Source organism: Macrotis lagotis, chromosome 7 (genome assembly GCF_037893015.1).
Source record: "Macrotis lagotis isolate mMagLag1 chromosome 7, bilby.v1.9.chrom.fasta, whole genome shotgun sequence".
In the NCBI taxonomy this organism is placed as follows: Eukaryota; Metazoa; Chordata; class Mammalia; order Peramelemorphia; family Peramelidae; genus Macrotis; species Macrotis lagotis.
Genome location: NC_133664.1, coordinates 205,502,363 through 205,519,681, shown reverse-complemented (window position 1 = coordinate 205,519,681; position 17,319 = coordinate 205,502,363). Strand labels below are relative to the sequence as shown.

The following is a 17,319-nucleotide window of genomic DNA, read 5'->3' as shown; positions in this document are numbered from 1 at the left end:
TTCTGGTAGCAAAAAAAAAAAGACTGTGAACAAAGTTGTCACTGAAAAAAAGGTAGTATGCGAATGAAATGAAATCTTATTGTACCTTGAAAAACAAGAAATAGTAAGAATTCAGAGAAATTTAGAAAGTTTCATATGAACTGTTACAAAATGTGAAGCAAGTGTAGCCTGAAGAACAGATTATGCAGTGATCATAGTAACAGAATAAATGATCTTTAACATAGTAACCAATCTCAGCATCAGAGGACTGGCCATGAATTGTATCTCCATCTTGGTGATAAGTTCAAAACCATTTGCACAGAATGAGCCATATGTTGTCATATATTTCTTTGTTTCAAGGAGAATAGTATGGAGAAAATGGAAGCATTGGGAAGAAACAATGAAATTTCTAAAGGGAAAATCTCTTATTATAGGCCAAATGCTGGAGGTAAAAATTACAAAAGCAGAGTGTCAATACTCTCAAGGTACTCAGAATCTAATGGAATAGAATGGCATAGGCATAGATGCATTCCTATCCAGAAATAATGGCAGATGGTTCCAAAACTGGAGAGTGAGCAAGGGGAAAAGTATTAAGGAGGAGGAAGTGACCAGAGAAGAGAGAATAATGTGAAGTATGGCTGGGATTTTCCTTAAATAGTACTCCTGTGGAAAGGCAGTCTTCAATGAGGATAGTGCGTTCCCAGGGCAAAAATTCCTCCAAGGCAAGGTTTTTGCTGAAGCCTTGGTGAAGGAGGTTCTAGAGGAGCTAGATATATCATCTGATGTTAATAGACAATCACAGCCAATACTATTTGGAAATGAGGAAATTTCTTATTTCTCATTGTTTTTCGTCAATTAGAGCTGAAAATATAGATGAAGTATTAGCTGACACCTCCCAGAATTTCTAGTCATCAAATTAGCATTATCTTTGTATTTGATATATGAGCTTCTTAAGTCTGTTGAGTTTTCCCTGAGAATTGAATCAGATCATCAGCCCATACTCTTGTTTGAGTACTGGAACAATCTGTACAGAAATTCTATTCTAATATTTCTATTGTTGCATGGAAATGACCATGAATTTTCCTATAATGTGCCAATGAAGAACCATGGCCAGTTTTACTGTGCTGGAAAAACTTTGACTTTGGTTCCAGCAACAGGAATTGATTTCACCATGCACCAGAAGAATAAAAAACATCATTTCATGGGATATTCAGTCATCTTACCTTTCAATGATTACAAACCAAAAAGTCACCATGAAGATAATTTTAGCTTATATACTGGTATCAGTTGCAGAGGATCAAAAGGTAGAGAAATTCTCTGAAGAATTTGAAAGATTCTTACAATCTAGGTCAACATGGAGAAAGATACTTAATGATTTCTATGGGAAAGTGGATGCAGGAAGGGGCAACATAAATGTTTCAAAATGGGGTTTAAGATTAAGAAATTGAAAAGACTAAATAGTGTCACAAAAAAACACACATAAATCAATAGTGCTTTTCTTTATAGCAAGAACATAATCTAGGAAGAAATAATAGAAGGGAAAATCCTACTCAAAATAACCACAAAATATATAAAATGCATGAATTATAATCTACTCAAGTATTTATTAAATAACTAGAAAGATATTCAGTGTTCATGATCCTAGAGATACAAAGGAAGTATAAAAATTAGCCCCTGTCTTCAAGGGGCTTACAGTCTAATGGAGGAGACAACATGAAATCAACAATATACAAATGCAGGATAAATTGGAAAAAGCAACTAAGAGAAGGCAGTGAGATTAAAGGAAACAGCTTCCTATAGAAGAAGAGATTTTAGTTGGGACTTGAAGTCAGGAGGCAGAGATGAGGAGGAAGAACATTCTAGGCCAGGGCGACACTAATGAAAAGACCCAGATTAGGAAGATAGGGCAAATTTCATTCAAGGAGCAATATGGAGGCCAACATCACTAGACCCCAGAGTATGTGTGGTGAGTGTGAGTGTGGGAGGGTTGTAAGAAAGAGGCATAGATTATGAAGAATGCCTTTTGACCTAGAGGTTCCACTGCTAGTCATATGTCCCATTTCAACATATCAAAGAGAGAGACCCCATAAACAATCAATCAACAAGCATCTTATATGTGAGGCACTGTACTCAGTAAATGTATCAAAATATGTATAGTAGTAAAGCATTGAAAAAAAATTAAATACCCATCTATTATGGAATGACTAAACATATTGTGATACTTAAACGTAATGGAATATTTCTGTAGTATAAGAAATGATGACTAAAGAATACAGAAGAGCGTGTAAATGCTTCTATGGGAAAGTGAAGTCAGCAGAACAAAGAAAATAATATACTCAATGACTAAAACTGTGGAAATGGGAAGAGTAGCATTAAAAACAAAAATGAAATGGAATTTATAATGCCCAAACTTGGCCCCAAAGAAGAGGTGACAAATATACTAACTTCCCTTCTTTACATGGGAGAGGAAGTTAGAACAATGAAGATACTGTCCAACTCAGCAGGTTTAGTTGAGCTTTTTTCTTTCTCTTTTATTCTTTGTCATAAGAGCTGGCTAATTGGGTAGGGCAAGGAAAAGAAGGATTTATTTGGAAATAAAAGTGATGCAAAAATTCAAAAGATAGCAGTAAAATAAGTTAAAATAAAAAAGGTCAGAGCCATTTAGAGATTACTCAAGCTTCCAATATTAATACCATAAACACGTTCTTCAAGAGGCATCTATGAAAGTACTAGATGGTAAGCAGATTGACTATATCTGTTTTATTGATATTTTATTTTGCCAATTTCATGTTATGAAAGTTTTTCAACACTCATTGACTTGCATATTTATAGGTTTCATGATTTTCTTCCACCTTCCCTCAGTGGCAAACAGTCTAATGAACATTGTACAACTACTTTTGTGTTTAACATGTTTTCATATTAGTCATTTTGTGAATGAGGAATTACGAATAAGAGAAAAGAAAGAAAAGCATTGTACAGGAAGTAAAAATATAAGAGAAATTTTAAAAAGTGAACATAGTGTTCATTCAGATTCTGTGGTTTTTTTGTTTGGTTTGTTTGTTTTTCCATCTGGATGTGGATAACATTATTCATAACAGGTCTCCCATTGACCTAGAAGCTCTCTGAACTGCCGAGAGGAGCTGCATCCATCAAAGTTGATCAACTCACTATGTTGTTGTTAGTGTGTACAATGTTCTCTTGGTTCTGCTTCCTTTGTTCAACATCAGTTTGTGTTTCTCTTTCTGGGCTTCTTTTGTGTTATTCTTTCCATGATCCAACCATTTGTGGTTTTTTAGAGCAGTAGTACTCCATAACATCCATATACCATAACTTGTTTAGTCATTCCCCAATTGATGGGTATCCCCGCAATTTCCAATTATTTGGCTCTACAAAAAGAACTGCTCCACATATTTTTGAACATGTGAGACTTTTCCCATTTTTTTATGATTTCTTCCAGATATAGACTTAGTATTGGTATTACTGGGTCAAAGGGTATAATCAGTTTTATTGCCCTTTGGGCATACTTCCATCTTGCTTTCTCCAGAATGGTTGGATTAATTCACAACTCCACCAATAGTGCATTAATGTCCCAATACTCACACAACTTCTCTAACATTGATCATTTTCCCTTTTTGTCATCATAGCCAGATTGATTATATCTTTAAAGAAAGGAAACAACTGATTATTTCAGAATCAACTACCTATGTGTAATCAGCTAACAACTAACTATAGTGTAAATCAGAATCAATATTACATTCGAATAAAAGATAAAGATAAGAAGACACTTCAGTAATAATAGCTCCAATCCAAGCACTTTAAACAAATTATTGATATAAAAAAAATGGCAGATGAGAGAAAGACCCGATTTCATTCAGGTATTTTTTTGCAGACTAACTATTTATACTAGATTCTACAATTTGGTGATACTGAAAAAAAACAAAATGGTGCCTGCCCTGAAAAAATTTAAACTTCTTTTTTTAATGAAGATACAGAACATATATAGATAGCCAAATATAATATATATTAAAAAAGTAAATACAAAGTAATTTGTGAAAGAAAGCTAACAAAAAGGAGAGATTAGAAGAGGATGATGCTTGAGTTAAATGCTGAAGGGAACCAAAGATTCTGAGAGGCAGAGGTGAAGAGAGGAAAGATTCTAGCCAAGAGAGACCACCTATGCCAAGGCATGAAAATGAAATGTCATTTTTAGGCAGCAATGAATACATTAGTCTGACTGGAATATAAGGTCTGGAAAGAGGGCAGATAAGGTTGGAAAGAGAGACTAGAGCCAGATTATGGAGATGTTAATTGGGGTTATTACTGTTTCCTATAGAAGTTTAGCCAATATAAAGTCATCAGAACAAAATGACTAAACTATCCCAGAAACCACCTCAGCAAACATTTGATTTCTTTTCCAAGCACAGAAAATTGGAAATCAGGAAAATACAGAATATAAACTTGCCTGCAAAGAATTTACAGAAGAAAATGTTGAAAAATTGAAAGTAGTGAAGGGAAGAGCTGAGTGAATCGCAAAAGCTGAGAGGGCAAACATATTTGACACAAACCATATTACAATGCAATTGAAATATTTAATAAAATGACTAAAAATATAGCGTGACATAGATAATGTATATTTATGGTTTTCCAAGTCAGTATGCACCTTCAGGGACCCTGATGGTACCAACCCTGTTTCTATTTGAACCTTATATTACAAATACAACATTAAAAACAGCACAAATCTGCTGTCATTTCTTTAGGGACTTATTTTCTACATTGCAAACAGCAGGACCACAGAGAGAAAGAAAAGCAAAAATTCTCCCCAGTCCTTCTTAGTCAAGTACAAGATATATTATTAGGGCCATCCTTGAAAATAAATAATAAAGCACTCTTCTAAAGGAAATTTCAAAAATAATATTCACTAATAATATTCACTACCACATAGATCTATAGAATTAAGATCTTCATCACGTCATATATATTTATATATATATATATATATATATATATATATATATATATATATATACACACATATACATATATATATATACACACATGCACACACTTTCCCAGTGTAAAGGAACAAATAAAAGCACCGTTACTTAGCTTTCGTTATCTCCAGTGTGACAAATGAATGTATATCATGAAATTATTCAGTGATTAAACATTTATGTCAAACCTACCATTAAACACACCACAGGCATACTTGTATAGCCAAGCACTGGGGGGAATACAAAAATATATTTTGTAAGATATGATTTCTACCTTCTCTGTCCTCAAATAGTTAACAGGAGAGGATCTATGTTTTTTGGAGGGGAAGTGTGGCCAGAGGAAGAGCCCTGGCTCTTTGGTCATCCTTCCTCTATTTTTCATGACTATCAATGATGGGTTCCCTTTGCATCCATATCAGTCTCTTAGATAATTTCCATTTTTTCATCATTAGAACTACTTCTGTCTGTCTGCATAGTCATCTGAGGAATTTTAGCTCATGGGATGCTATTTATGCTTTCTCAGAATCTACTCTCTCACCAAATCCTCCTCATCAGAAATATTTCTCTCTGGATCTTGATGATTCCCTCTGTTCAGTTCCCTCTGTAATTCTCTCTAATCTCTTGGCAATCTACTGTACCCAAATCTAGGGTGCTTGTTAAAATATACTCAGGTTTCCTCTCCTTTTGCATAGTTAATTTTGAATGAATATAATCAATGAAATAATAATTTTAAAATTCAGCACAATAGTAGAGGCTATATAAGTGTTAGCTGTTCTTATAATTAGTCTTTAGGTCAGGGGAGTGAAGTGATGAAATTGATGTTTTAGTTGGTGTTCCAGGGTCAGGGGAAACCAGGAGAGCTAGGGGTAAGACATAACAATTAGCACTCAATTCATCTTCCATATCTATCTAGCACCATAGTTGAAATCATTTTATAAGACTATCAGCTTTTTCCAGTATTATAGATAATACATTGGAAACATTTCTAGGACTTAATATATTTTAACTCCACCTAGGAAAAAAGTTTGGTTAAGGGTTGAAAAGGATTTGACCCAAAAAACTCTGGAGAAATAGAGCTAGCCCTTCTTTCCTTCAAACACACCACTAATTTGCCTTTTTTGTCTAACTGCTATTCAGTAAACTCCAGTGCCCCCTATTGTCTCTAGAGCCAGATAGGAAATCCTGTGTTTGATATATATTGTGCTTCACAACCTTTTGCCTTCTTCTTTCTCATCTTCTAACAACTCATTCAAATGTACTTCATCACTGACATCTTTGCTTCCCCTTGCATGGAACATTTGATCTCTATCCCCCTTGCCTGGAATTTTCTTCTTCAAGACCTAGATCAAATCCCATCCACTGCGGGAAACCTTACTGATCTTCCCTTCCTCCTTCCTTCCTTCTGAAATGATCTCCCAGTTCACACACGCACACATACAGGCACACATATATATGCAAATATAATATGTGCTTATATAATATAAATACACATATGCACATATAAATTATAATTATATATATAAATTATCTATAAATTATCTCCCAATTCATTCATCCATATATATCATATGTGTATATATATCTTGTATGTTCATTGTTATTTGCATGTTGTGGCCTTCATTAGAATGTGAGCTCCTTTTGAGCAAGACTATATTTTTGCCTTCTTTGTATCCCCATCACTTTGCTCAGAGCCTGATCCATAGTAGATGCTTAATAATTGCTTATTGATTGATTACATTTTCCTTTATGTTCTTCTTTGAGCTCAAAGATTATATACTGTTCTAAAGATCTCTAAATGGGAAATATAGGTAAGACAGCTCTAGTGCCCTAGCATGTGATGGTAGGCCTTTCTTGGATACAGTGTGGTAATGGAGGAATCTTTGAAAAATAACTTAATCTCTTTTCTTTTCTTCTTGGAAAAAAAAGGTTCATGAAAACTCCAGATGAAATCATGAGTGGCCGAACAGACCGCCTTGAACACCTCGAGTCCCAAGAGCTGGATGAACAAATGTACCAGGAGGATGAGTGCTGAAGGAATCAACGTGCCACCTCAGAGGATGGAGCAATGAAAAGAAAAGCCACTCAGCTGGAATGCTGGGGGTGTGTGGGAGCAGGGTGGATTGAGGGAAAGCAAAAAGGAAGAAACACAGAATTGGGAGTTGGCCAGACCAGAAAGGACCCCAGAGCACCTTAGATAAAAGCCCCCCAGTGGCAGGGCTGGTGTTCTGGGAGGGAGCCCAGAGCCTGGGACTTATGTACTATTTCACTCTCCTTTGGGGGTCTCCCTTGGTCTGTAATTCCTCATCCCCATCCCTCTGCCCATTGTTAGTTTCTGGGTTTGGGGGTTGTTGCTGTTTTTTTTTATGAACATGCAGTTTGACTTTTTCATAATTCATATAGGGCAAGATGACAGTTTGCTTTCCTATGGAAATATATATATCGATTATATTTTTTTTTGCAAGTCTCACAGATCATGGCATAAAAATCCAACCCGACAGGAAAGAGAGTATGCAAGGTTTCTTTTTTTTTTCTTCTACTGTACACAGAAGGTTTGCTTCTGTTGCTATTGTGTCCTGGCTGCTGGAGGGTGGGGAAAGAAAACTTACTTAAAAAAAAATTGAAAAAGGGGTACTCCCTCTTTGCCCTCTCCCTTTCCTTCTCTCCTTCCTGCCGGCCTTTGAGCTTTGGGCATCTCCTCCTGTGTAGGTCAGTTTGGTGAAACACCTTGGGAATTGTTGGCCCACAAACTAAAGCCAGTGGCCTAAGTGCTAGAAAGTCAAAGCAAAAGTATCAGCATTTGGCCCCCCATCCCAAATACACTTAGGGAAGTCAGGAACTCCACAGGTGTATTCCAAAGGAATACATTTGAGACCTGAAAACCAACCTACAAAGAATAATACAGAGTAGGAGAAGAGGGCGCTTATCAATTTATTCTTCTCTGGAGGTTGACACAGATACTACTCAAGTTTGTGAGAAGTCTGCAATCATTAGGATTCTGTGTAACACTGAAGAGTGAAAATATGATTTAAAAAAGAAATACACCACAGGGACTTAAGAAAAATATCTTATAAAGTGGAGATCCTGAGAGAGACGGGCTAGAGAAATGCCTGGTTCTTCTTGCCCCACCCCCAACATCTTCTTGCAAACAGTTCCACACCCTATCCTATCTTTCAAGTTATTCAGAGATTTTTATTCATGATTTCAATGTCTCTCTTAACCTCTCTTCCCCCCCCCATTTGAATTAAAGCATTTGAGATGAAATGAACTTCCAGGGAAGCACTAGCTGCCAGCAATTATCTTCTCTTCCCTTTTGGGATACACATCATCAGCCCTTCCTTCCTTCCTTCCTTCCTTCCTTCCTTATGTATGGGATGTCTGAATTTATCAGTCTATTTCTCTTGGAAATTAGGTCAGTAATCTCATAAGGTGAGGACTATTCCACCTTTAATGCTTTTACTAATAACAGATGTTTTGGCATTTTTAATTTTCTAGGCATTTAGAATTGATTTCAATTTGCTTTTATTAATAGCACCAACTGTGCTAGGTACTGTGGATACAAAGACAAACTAATCCCTGCCCCCAAAGAACCTATATTCTGGTGAGTCTATCTTATAAAGGTTAAGGCTTCCGGAATGCAGGGCACAAACTTTTTCTCCCCCCCCCCCACTTTATTTTAAAAAATAAAGCTTCCTTATTCTTATGAACTATTTCATTTCTGTTGACTCAGTTGTTTTTGGCAAGACTCAGCCTCTTCAGTGACAGTAAGTGTGGTTACTATCCCCATTTGAGGCACCCAGAATACCGGAGCTTTCTTCACAAACCCCTCCTGCCTTTTCCATCTTTCCTGATTAAGGCAATTGGGCAGACAGGGTGAGGGAATTCTCTCTAGACAGTTCCTGAGAGGGAAACCCATCAAGATGACAAATATTAAGGTCCCAAGTCTCCAGAAAGAGCTGAGAACAAATTTCTCTTTATCTTATTCATAGCCTTTGCCTCTTAACATGTCCAAAGCAAAATCAAATGGCACCTTTTCTACTGCTTAGAATGGTTAGAGCTTATAGGAAGTTAGATTTCCCAGATTATCAGTAGAGTAACATACTCTAAAACTCTTGGTTTTATTCTACCGTAGTAAAGGTGAAATGCCATATGGTTCATGACAACATGGTTCAAGTATATGCAGCTCTTTAATGCTTGGAAACAACAATCAGAAATTTTTCACCCTCTAAGATAAGGGATAATGGATCCCAGGGGAGAAGCCGGTAGCTGTTTTTAGTATGTTGTGAAAATAATTCATGTTTTTTAAAAAAAAAGATATTTAAAGGCAAGAGATAGGGCAGGAGTTTTTATCCAAAGGCTAGATTTTAACTCTGAAATGGAAATACAATCCTGCTCTTTTAGTTTGGGGCATTAGTTTCTGATCACTCCAACTAGAGATAAATGTGGAGTCTCTTTATTATCCAAGTGGACATGGTGATAGAATTAAGAGGAAAAGATTCTCTTTTCCTTAATGGATCTATATTTGTATTCTCTGTGTTAATACAAAATCCTGAAGATAACCATTTAGAAGAAGAAATGGAAAAAGGTATCCATTTCTGCATAATCCCTTTTTATATGTACCTTTAGATAATCCATTATTGATCCAGCTATTTTATATAATACATTTCCTTAAAGGTGACTGCTCATGATGTTCACTCCAGTAACTGATGGTGTACTCTGTGAAGAAAGAAATAGGACCCTTGGAACCCACCACAAGTACAGTGTTCACATGATCCAGACTGATTTTATGGACAGATTTTAACTGGTATGAAATTGTTTGCCATTTCTCCCCCACAGGAAGATGCCACTTAGCAAAATGTCATCCTGGGCAACTTTTAAAACTCATTCAATACCCTAAATAGTTACTTTATTTCCCTTCTGCTCTCCCTTGGGAATTCTTGGTCACCAAAGGAAGGGGAAAAAATGCAGAGCCTGGGAGCTAAATGAAAAGATGTTCTTCCTCTAGTTGAACCCAAAGATCTAAGAATTGAAATAGCCCAACCTGTCCCTGATCAAGGATCCCCTCTGGAATATCTTAGAAAAAAAAAAAAATTAAATGTCCAATATCAGCCTTGAAAGCCTCTAGTAAAGGGGAACCTGCTATCTCTGTCCCCAACCACCCTAGGTTCTGGTTTGTCTGGTCCTGGTGACTTGAGCCAATAGAAAACAACTAGATGCTTATTTGGTCATTATGAAGTACCTACTATATACCTGTGCTAAGCCCTAGGGATACAAAAAGATACAAAAGACAGTCCCTGCCCTCAGGGAGCTTACAATCTAATGGATTTCTACTCCTTGCAAGTTATTTTTATTCCAACCTTCCCAGTTCAAAGACTATCCTCCTTGGAAGAAAAACAAAAAAGCAAATAAGGTTGAACAATTCACTTTTCTAACTCTCCCCTCCTATCATTTCTACTTCTCTGCGTCCTTCTGTCTTCTTACACTTGATGTAACTTTTATTGTTGTTATTTTCCTTAGTATTTATTGTTAGCATTAGTTCATGCTGGACCCTAAGATTCCTGTCAGTTCTTATAGGATTGTCTTTTTCATGTTTATGCTACTCTTTCATATTTATACTCGGTTAATCACCCCTTTCTTCCATCTTCCATCCATCTTCTAAAAATCTTAATTGGTCAGTGATCTCTTGGTAGAGCCATGTCAAAATCCCTTGCAAAATATTAGGCTTTGGATCCAAATGTTTTGAAATAGTATATCCTCAGATATGTTTGGGGTATTTAATCACACCTCTGCTTAGCTTTTCTCACCCTTCACCCCACATTTTATCACAAATGGCATCTTAGTGGCCCCAAAGGTTATTTTGCTTCTCTTTCATCAGATAATTCCTCCTTTTTGATTGGAATCCAAGTAGGCAGTTCTCCCTTGTGGCTTCTCCCACCCTTTGAAAGATAAGGTTATTTTCAAGACTAGACACAACTTTATCAACTGCTCTTTTTCAGTAGATAGGATGCCAGCAAGTATCTGAATTGCTAATGACACCATCATCTAATTTGTCTTTGTATTCCAAAACAGTGCTTTTGGGCCTGTCCCTCAATTCTTTGTTACCCAGATGCTTTACACAATGTCCTCCCCCTTTTGACATTCCTAGTTTTCCCACCTGAATGTAACTGCTTAATATGCAAAGTAATGCTGTTCCACTTTTCTTTAGGGTCTATTCTGCTTCTTTTGACTAAGGTGTGCCCTTCTAGAACCCTGATCCAGTCATGAATCCCATCCCACTCAATGCCAATGGATCTAGTAACAGTAAAATTGGCCTCCTTATCTTAGCCATAGGACCTCTAACTTTCATCCTGCATTTCTTGAACACCCCATTTCCTTAACATCTCCATTTTCTCTGCACCACTGGAAGCCAGAAAACCAAAACACTCTATTCGGGCCATCTTGTTCAATAAATCACTGACAGATTGCCACCTTTCTACCAGACTGAAGCAGGGACATCTTGACAGAGATACTGGTCTGAATAGAAGGATCTCTATAGTGCACGCCACCTTTTTAACCTCCTTGCTGATTGGGATACCATTTTGCCAGCTGTTCAAAAGCTACTTAGGGGAAAACCACAAGGAGAGGACAATGGTATCAATGATTACCATCATTTAGAACAAGGATTCCAAGACTCTTTGTGTCATGGACCCCTTTGGCAGTCTGGTAAAAGCCATGAACTTATCAGAATGATGTTTTTAAATGCACAAAACAAAATTTGTAGAATTTCAAAGGAAACCAACTCTATTAAAAATAGTCAAACAATAAGCAAAAAAACCCAAGTTCATCAACCCCTTTGAAGAACCTCTATTTAGAATGTAGTCAGGGCCCACTCATCCTCTTTCCTCTGCAATGGCAACCTGTTGAATCAAGAGTATGTCTTTACTTTTCAAGTAAAATGTTGAGGACTGAAACAGGATTTGTACTTTTCCATTACCAAGAGTTCAAAACTCAAAATATTTTAGAAGTATTCACTGTCTATTGCAGATAGGAAGACAGACATAGAGAAGTTCAAGAATTGGAGACAGCGAGTCAGAGACAGCATTAGATCAAGACCTTGAACACAGCAAACTATTTATATCAACCTTAGTCCATTTGATCCATCACCTCAAATGAAGCTGAAAAAAAAAATACTAAAAAATCAAAAAAAAATAGCATTTCTTTGCCAAACTATTTGGTGCTAGTCAAAAGCATTTAACTTACTACTTTTCTGAACAGGGACCTGGAAATAAAAGTAATCCTCTGTCTAAGTTGAAAGCTATAGAGGCCAGATAGGATGGTCTTAGTCACATCTGCATCAACACTAATTGACTACCAACTCTCTAAATCTCTCACATGCCCAGTGACTACTCTTAAAAGGTTTTTCTTTGTAACAGCCACCCACAAATCCAGAATGAATCTAGACTTTTTTTTTCTTTTCTTTTTTCAGTTTCTAATCTGTTGTTTATGAGGTGTGGGGTTTATAAGGGACTGAATCAAATGAATGTAACCAAATACAAAAAAAAATGCCTATTCTCAGGGCCAGTGAGTTGCAAATAATTTTTAAAGAAAAGCCTATAATTACATCATCTCAATAAATTGTTTTGATATAAAATAATGTTCCAAGTCTCTTTATAATAACATTAAATATGATCAAAGTATTCCTTGTTCTGCTGTATTGCTGCATAAAGTACAGCCCAGGTTTGTAATTGAGACAAAGCTTGATTAAAATGTGATCTCTAAACATTTTCTTAGGCACATGTCTCCAAATAGGTAATAAGAAAAGCAGTTCAAATTTGAACAGCTGCCACAGAAGAAGAAATTAGCCTTGGCAGGCTTCAAGGTAAGTGCATTATCTAGTACACAAATAGGGTCTGAGAGAGTGGTAAAGAGACAACCTCCAAAACCACCTTAATTCTGCTTATTTTCCCTTGGAACCTCTTTTTAGTTACTCTTAAAAGAAACTCAAAGCTTTCAGGTGATAAGGATCACCTTGGGGGAGATATGTCAACTCTCCTTCCATTGTACCTGAAGTGAATGACCTAAGACTTTCCTCTGGATTGTATTATTCATCTACTCAGAAACTTCCTTGGAATGCATCAGTGTCATTGTAAAGACCACTTACCCAATCTGTGGGGTAGGTCAGTTGAAACACCCACTTATAAACAAAAATGCAATTCAGAATAGGAGAGTCATCTATTGTAAAGTATACTGAAGCCAAGAAAGTTAAATTGTCTGATAGCTAGTTTGTCTAACTGGTTGACTAGACTATCAGTAAATATTTCAGTTTGATTAACATTTAATAAATAGCTGTGCTAGCTAGTTAGGTAATAAATAGATAAATAAAACATATGTAGTGAAGGAGTTTACTATGTAGTGATAAAGACAGAGATGGGGAAGATTATGAAGCACAAAAGAGAGCCAGGCAATATGCTCTAAAAATTTGTGGAAGAGCTTAAATTCAGCTACTCACTGTCAGAGATGCCTTCATGGAAGAAATCACTGCTGAGTTGGGTCTTAAGCTATGAACTTAAAAGGATGTAGATGAAGAGATGGGGATCAAACCAAGAGAGGGCAGGATGGGAATAAGTAGTCCAATTCGGCTGGAACATAAGATCTATTCTCTTTCTCCCTCTTGCGCTCCCCAAATGTTAGAGTTTTTTTCACTTTTTTTTTCTCCAACCATTTAAGTACTAGGGAAGGGCTTCATAAAAGAAATATACTTTGTTTCATAAAAAGAAACACTGTTCCCTCAACATTCTTCTGATGGCATTATAGATAAGTGGGACCAAATTGAGTCTTGAAAGAAGACAAGGAACCTGAGAGGTGGAGATGAAGAAGTGAACTATGGGCAGAAGGAATGGCTTAAGCAGATGTATAGACAGGGAAGACAAACTATGTAGTTCTGGAAAGAGCCAATAGTCCAATTTGGTTCTTACGTAGTTAGTGAAGGGCAGTGGTATAAAGATTTAAAACGGCAACTGGGTCTATGGAAGACTGGATTCCAGAAGGGAAAGGGAATAAGTATTAACATAGTTCCTACTATGTTTCAGGCACATAAAACACTTTACAAATATCTCATTTGGTCCTAACGACACTCCTGTGAGGAAGGAGTTACTCTTGCTTTACAGTTGAGAAAACTGAGGAAAATAGAACAAGGTCAGGCTGCTAGTGTCAGCAGCCAGATTTGAATGTGGGTCTTTTTGATCATAGGTCCAGCTCCATCCACTATAACACCTACTTCCACCAAGTTCCACCCGAAGATATTAGCATTTTAACCTCCCTCACCCCACTAAGGTGAGCATGTGAATAATATGATCAGACATGGGCAATAGAAAATTTGTTTTGGCAGCAGCTTCTACCAACAGTTGGGCAGAAAAGAGGAGAAATTTTGCAATTAAAAATAAGTGATGGGGTGGCTAGGTGTTGCAGTGGATAAAGCACCAGCCCTGGAGTCAGGAGTACCTGGGTTCAAATCCGGACTCAGACACTTAATAATTACCTAGCTGTGTGACTTTGAGCAAGCCACTTGACCCCATTTTCCTTGCAAAAACCTAAAAAAAATAAAATAAAATAAATAAGTGATGATGCTTTAGCACATCTAGTAAAGGTTTTGTGAAAAGTTGACTACAATTAGCTTAAATTATTTTGGGTTATATATGGATATCATTCATCTGAAAAATCCCAGATCTCCATAACAAGAGTTGCTGAGTTGGCCTTATGTCCACTCTTTCAGAGGACTGTGTCAGACAAGGGAGTAGATCCATTCTATGGCAAAACTCAGCAGTTCACAGATGTGCCTTTGAAGTGACCTTAAAGAGACATTTCAATACCAAGAATTCATGATATTTCATCTATAATATGGAAGCCAAAGGCATTCAAATGAGGCGTCACAAGATTTCTGTATTTGTCTTCGTCTTTTGTGTATTATTTCTTATTCATGTGTACATTTTAAATTACATATTCATTTTTCCTCTAAAATTTCTCCTAGACTTCAAGCAATTTGAATTCAACAATTCTATAAAAATATAGGCAGTTTCAAAAGTAAAAATTAATGGTTAACTTGCTATTGGGTACCTAAATGCTAAGGGATAAAGCATCAAGTCTGAAGTTAGATTCATTTTTGTGAATTCAATTCTGACCTCAGACACTGTGTGACCCTGGGCTAGTCACAGCTCTGCCTCAGTTTCCTCATTTGTAAAAATGAGCTGGAGAAAGAAATGACCAACCACTTCAGTATTTTTGCCAAGAAAACCTAAATGGGGTCATGAAAGGTCAGACACCACTGAAATGACTGAACATCGACAATAAACTTGCCATTAAAAGTAAGTCTAATACAATTACAAAACATTCTCATCTTTCAGGATATCCAGTTTTAAATAAACAATGCTCTACATACATCTTTATCTAGCTCACCAAAAATTATTTTTGGCTCTAAGAACCAGGCTTTCTCCAAAGCTGGGTTACTTTCTCTTTTATCTAAACTTCCCTACCTTTTGTCCTTAGAATACAAATGACCATGACCTAGCAGTAGTTTGTCTACTTACCAAAGAATCATTTGATCAGGTTCAAAAGTTAAGACCCCTTATCAGTAACCCCTTTTTTAAATGAAATGCCTCTCCACAACCAAGGCTGCAGGCCTAGAAATCTCATAGCTGCCATCTTTATTAGTAATCCTGGGGCTTTAGAATCCTAGTCCTTTCAAAGTCATCTTAATTATTCTTTTCTGCAACTATAAAAGGCTGTGCTAGAATCACTATAATTGGGGATGTAGGTGATCCTTCCATTCTCTAACATGTTCATGCAAAGGGAAGTTACAAAATATCAATAAACAAAATTAGTGATTGATAACTTTTTTTATATCCCAGCTTCACAACTAATTGATTTGGTGTGAGTAGCCCCTCAAATTAATTAGGTTTCTACTTTTCATGCTCTTCTAATAAGATATTTGACAAGTATTTATAAGTGGATACTAAGGATCAGGCACACTGGGCTGAATAAACCAAACCAAAAGAAAATGTTCCCTTCTGTCAAATTTACATTCTTAGAAATATGAACAGAGAGGATAAATTGTGGGCTTGTGTGGGTGTGGGTTTGTATAAACGTACCCTCTCCCCCAACACACACACACACATATATATACAGTAATAAGTTGGTTCTCAATGGGGGGGGCAGTTCAATGAAAAGAGCTTACAATATTTAACCTGAAGGAAAGAATAAAAGGGGACTAAAATGATGACCAAATTAATTATTTCAAAAGCTGTCATGTGAAAGAAGAATTACATTTATTCTCTCGGTCTGCAAGAAAAGAATGGGGAGGAAGTGAAAAAGCTCTCTCTATAAAAATTCCAAACACTTAAAAGATTCCCAAACCCCCCCATATCTTGGTTAGAGAGCTGGCAAATGAGAGGTACAGAATAAACCATACATTTTCATGTTTGACTGGTGTGTTCATTTGTTTTCTATATTGGGAAAGAGGAACTCATTGAGGGTAAAGGGACAGGAGCTAGTGGGAAGTGACCATCATACAGCAAAGAAAAAAAATCAAGAAAAATTTAAAAACAATTAAAACTAAAAAAAACTAAAAGCAAAAACAATTAAAACTGACCAAAAGTAGAATGTTCTAACTTAGGAAATAATGAATTATCTAGCTCTTTGGGCACTTCAAGCAAAAGGTGGCTGACCATTAGTTGGAGATGTTGTAGAAGAGATTCCTCTCCAGGTATAGGGTATACTAGATGACCACTGACATTCCTTTTGATTCTGAGATTCTGTGCTAAATTTTATTGTTATTGATTATATAAAATATAATTCTAATATACAATAATAGATAATAATTATATGGAGCAGGTTTGCTAGCACTTCCAAGATGATAATTAAAGTTTTCATCATCAATGAAACTAGAACTGATACATTTGTACACACTTCAATTTCCAATTCTAAAAGAGGAAGTAACATTTAAGATAAAGCTGGAACTCTCCAAATGCACACAAAACAACTTGAATTTGTGATAATACAATTTTTTAAAGTGATATATTTTCAAGGTGTATCAAATAGAGGGCAGTTCTAAAATAATGGAAATTCTCATTTACAAGATTATTTTGTAAGGGTGACAGAAAAGATGTAGGCAACTACTTAAACCTACATGCTAATTTCTTCATTTCTATTCAGTATTTTAATTGTGGTGGGTGACTATGTGGCACAGTGGATAGAACACCAGCCCTGGAGGTCAGGAGTACCTGAGTTCAAATCCAGCCTCAGACACTTAATAATTACCTAGCTGTGTGGCCTTCGGCAAGCCACTTAACCCCATTGCTTTGCAAGAAAACTAAAAATA

General features: G+C 36.4%; 1 protein-coding gene across 2 annotated transcripts in view; it reads left to right on the top strand.

Moving 5' to 3' along the window:
* ETV6 (ETS variant transcription factor 6) overlaps window positions 1-7,431 on the top strand; it is a 319,314-nt gene extending 311,883 nt beyond the window's left edge. For both annotated transcript variants that reach the window (XM_074194579.1, XM_074194578.1), the window contains exon 8: window positions 6,897-7,431. In XM_074194579.1, the coding sequence (XP_074050680.1) occupies window positions 6,897-7,002 (106 nt within the window). In that variant the 3' untranslated portion in view covers window positions 7,003-7,431. The remainder of the gene's footprint in view (window positions 1-6,896) is intronic.
* The last annotated feature ends 9,888 nt before the right edge of the window (window positions 7,432-17,319 follow it).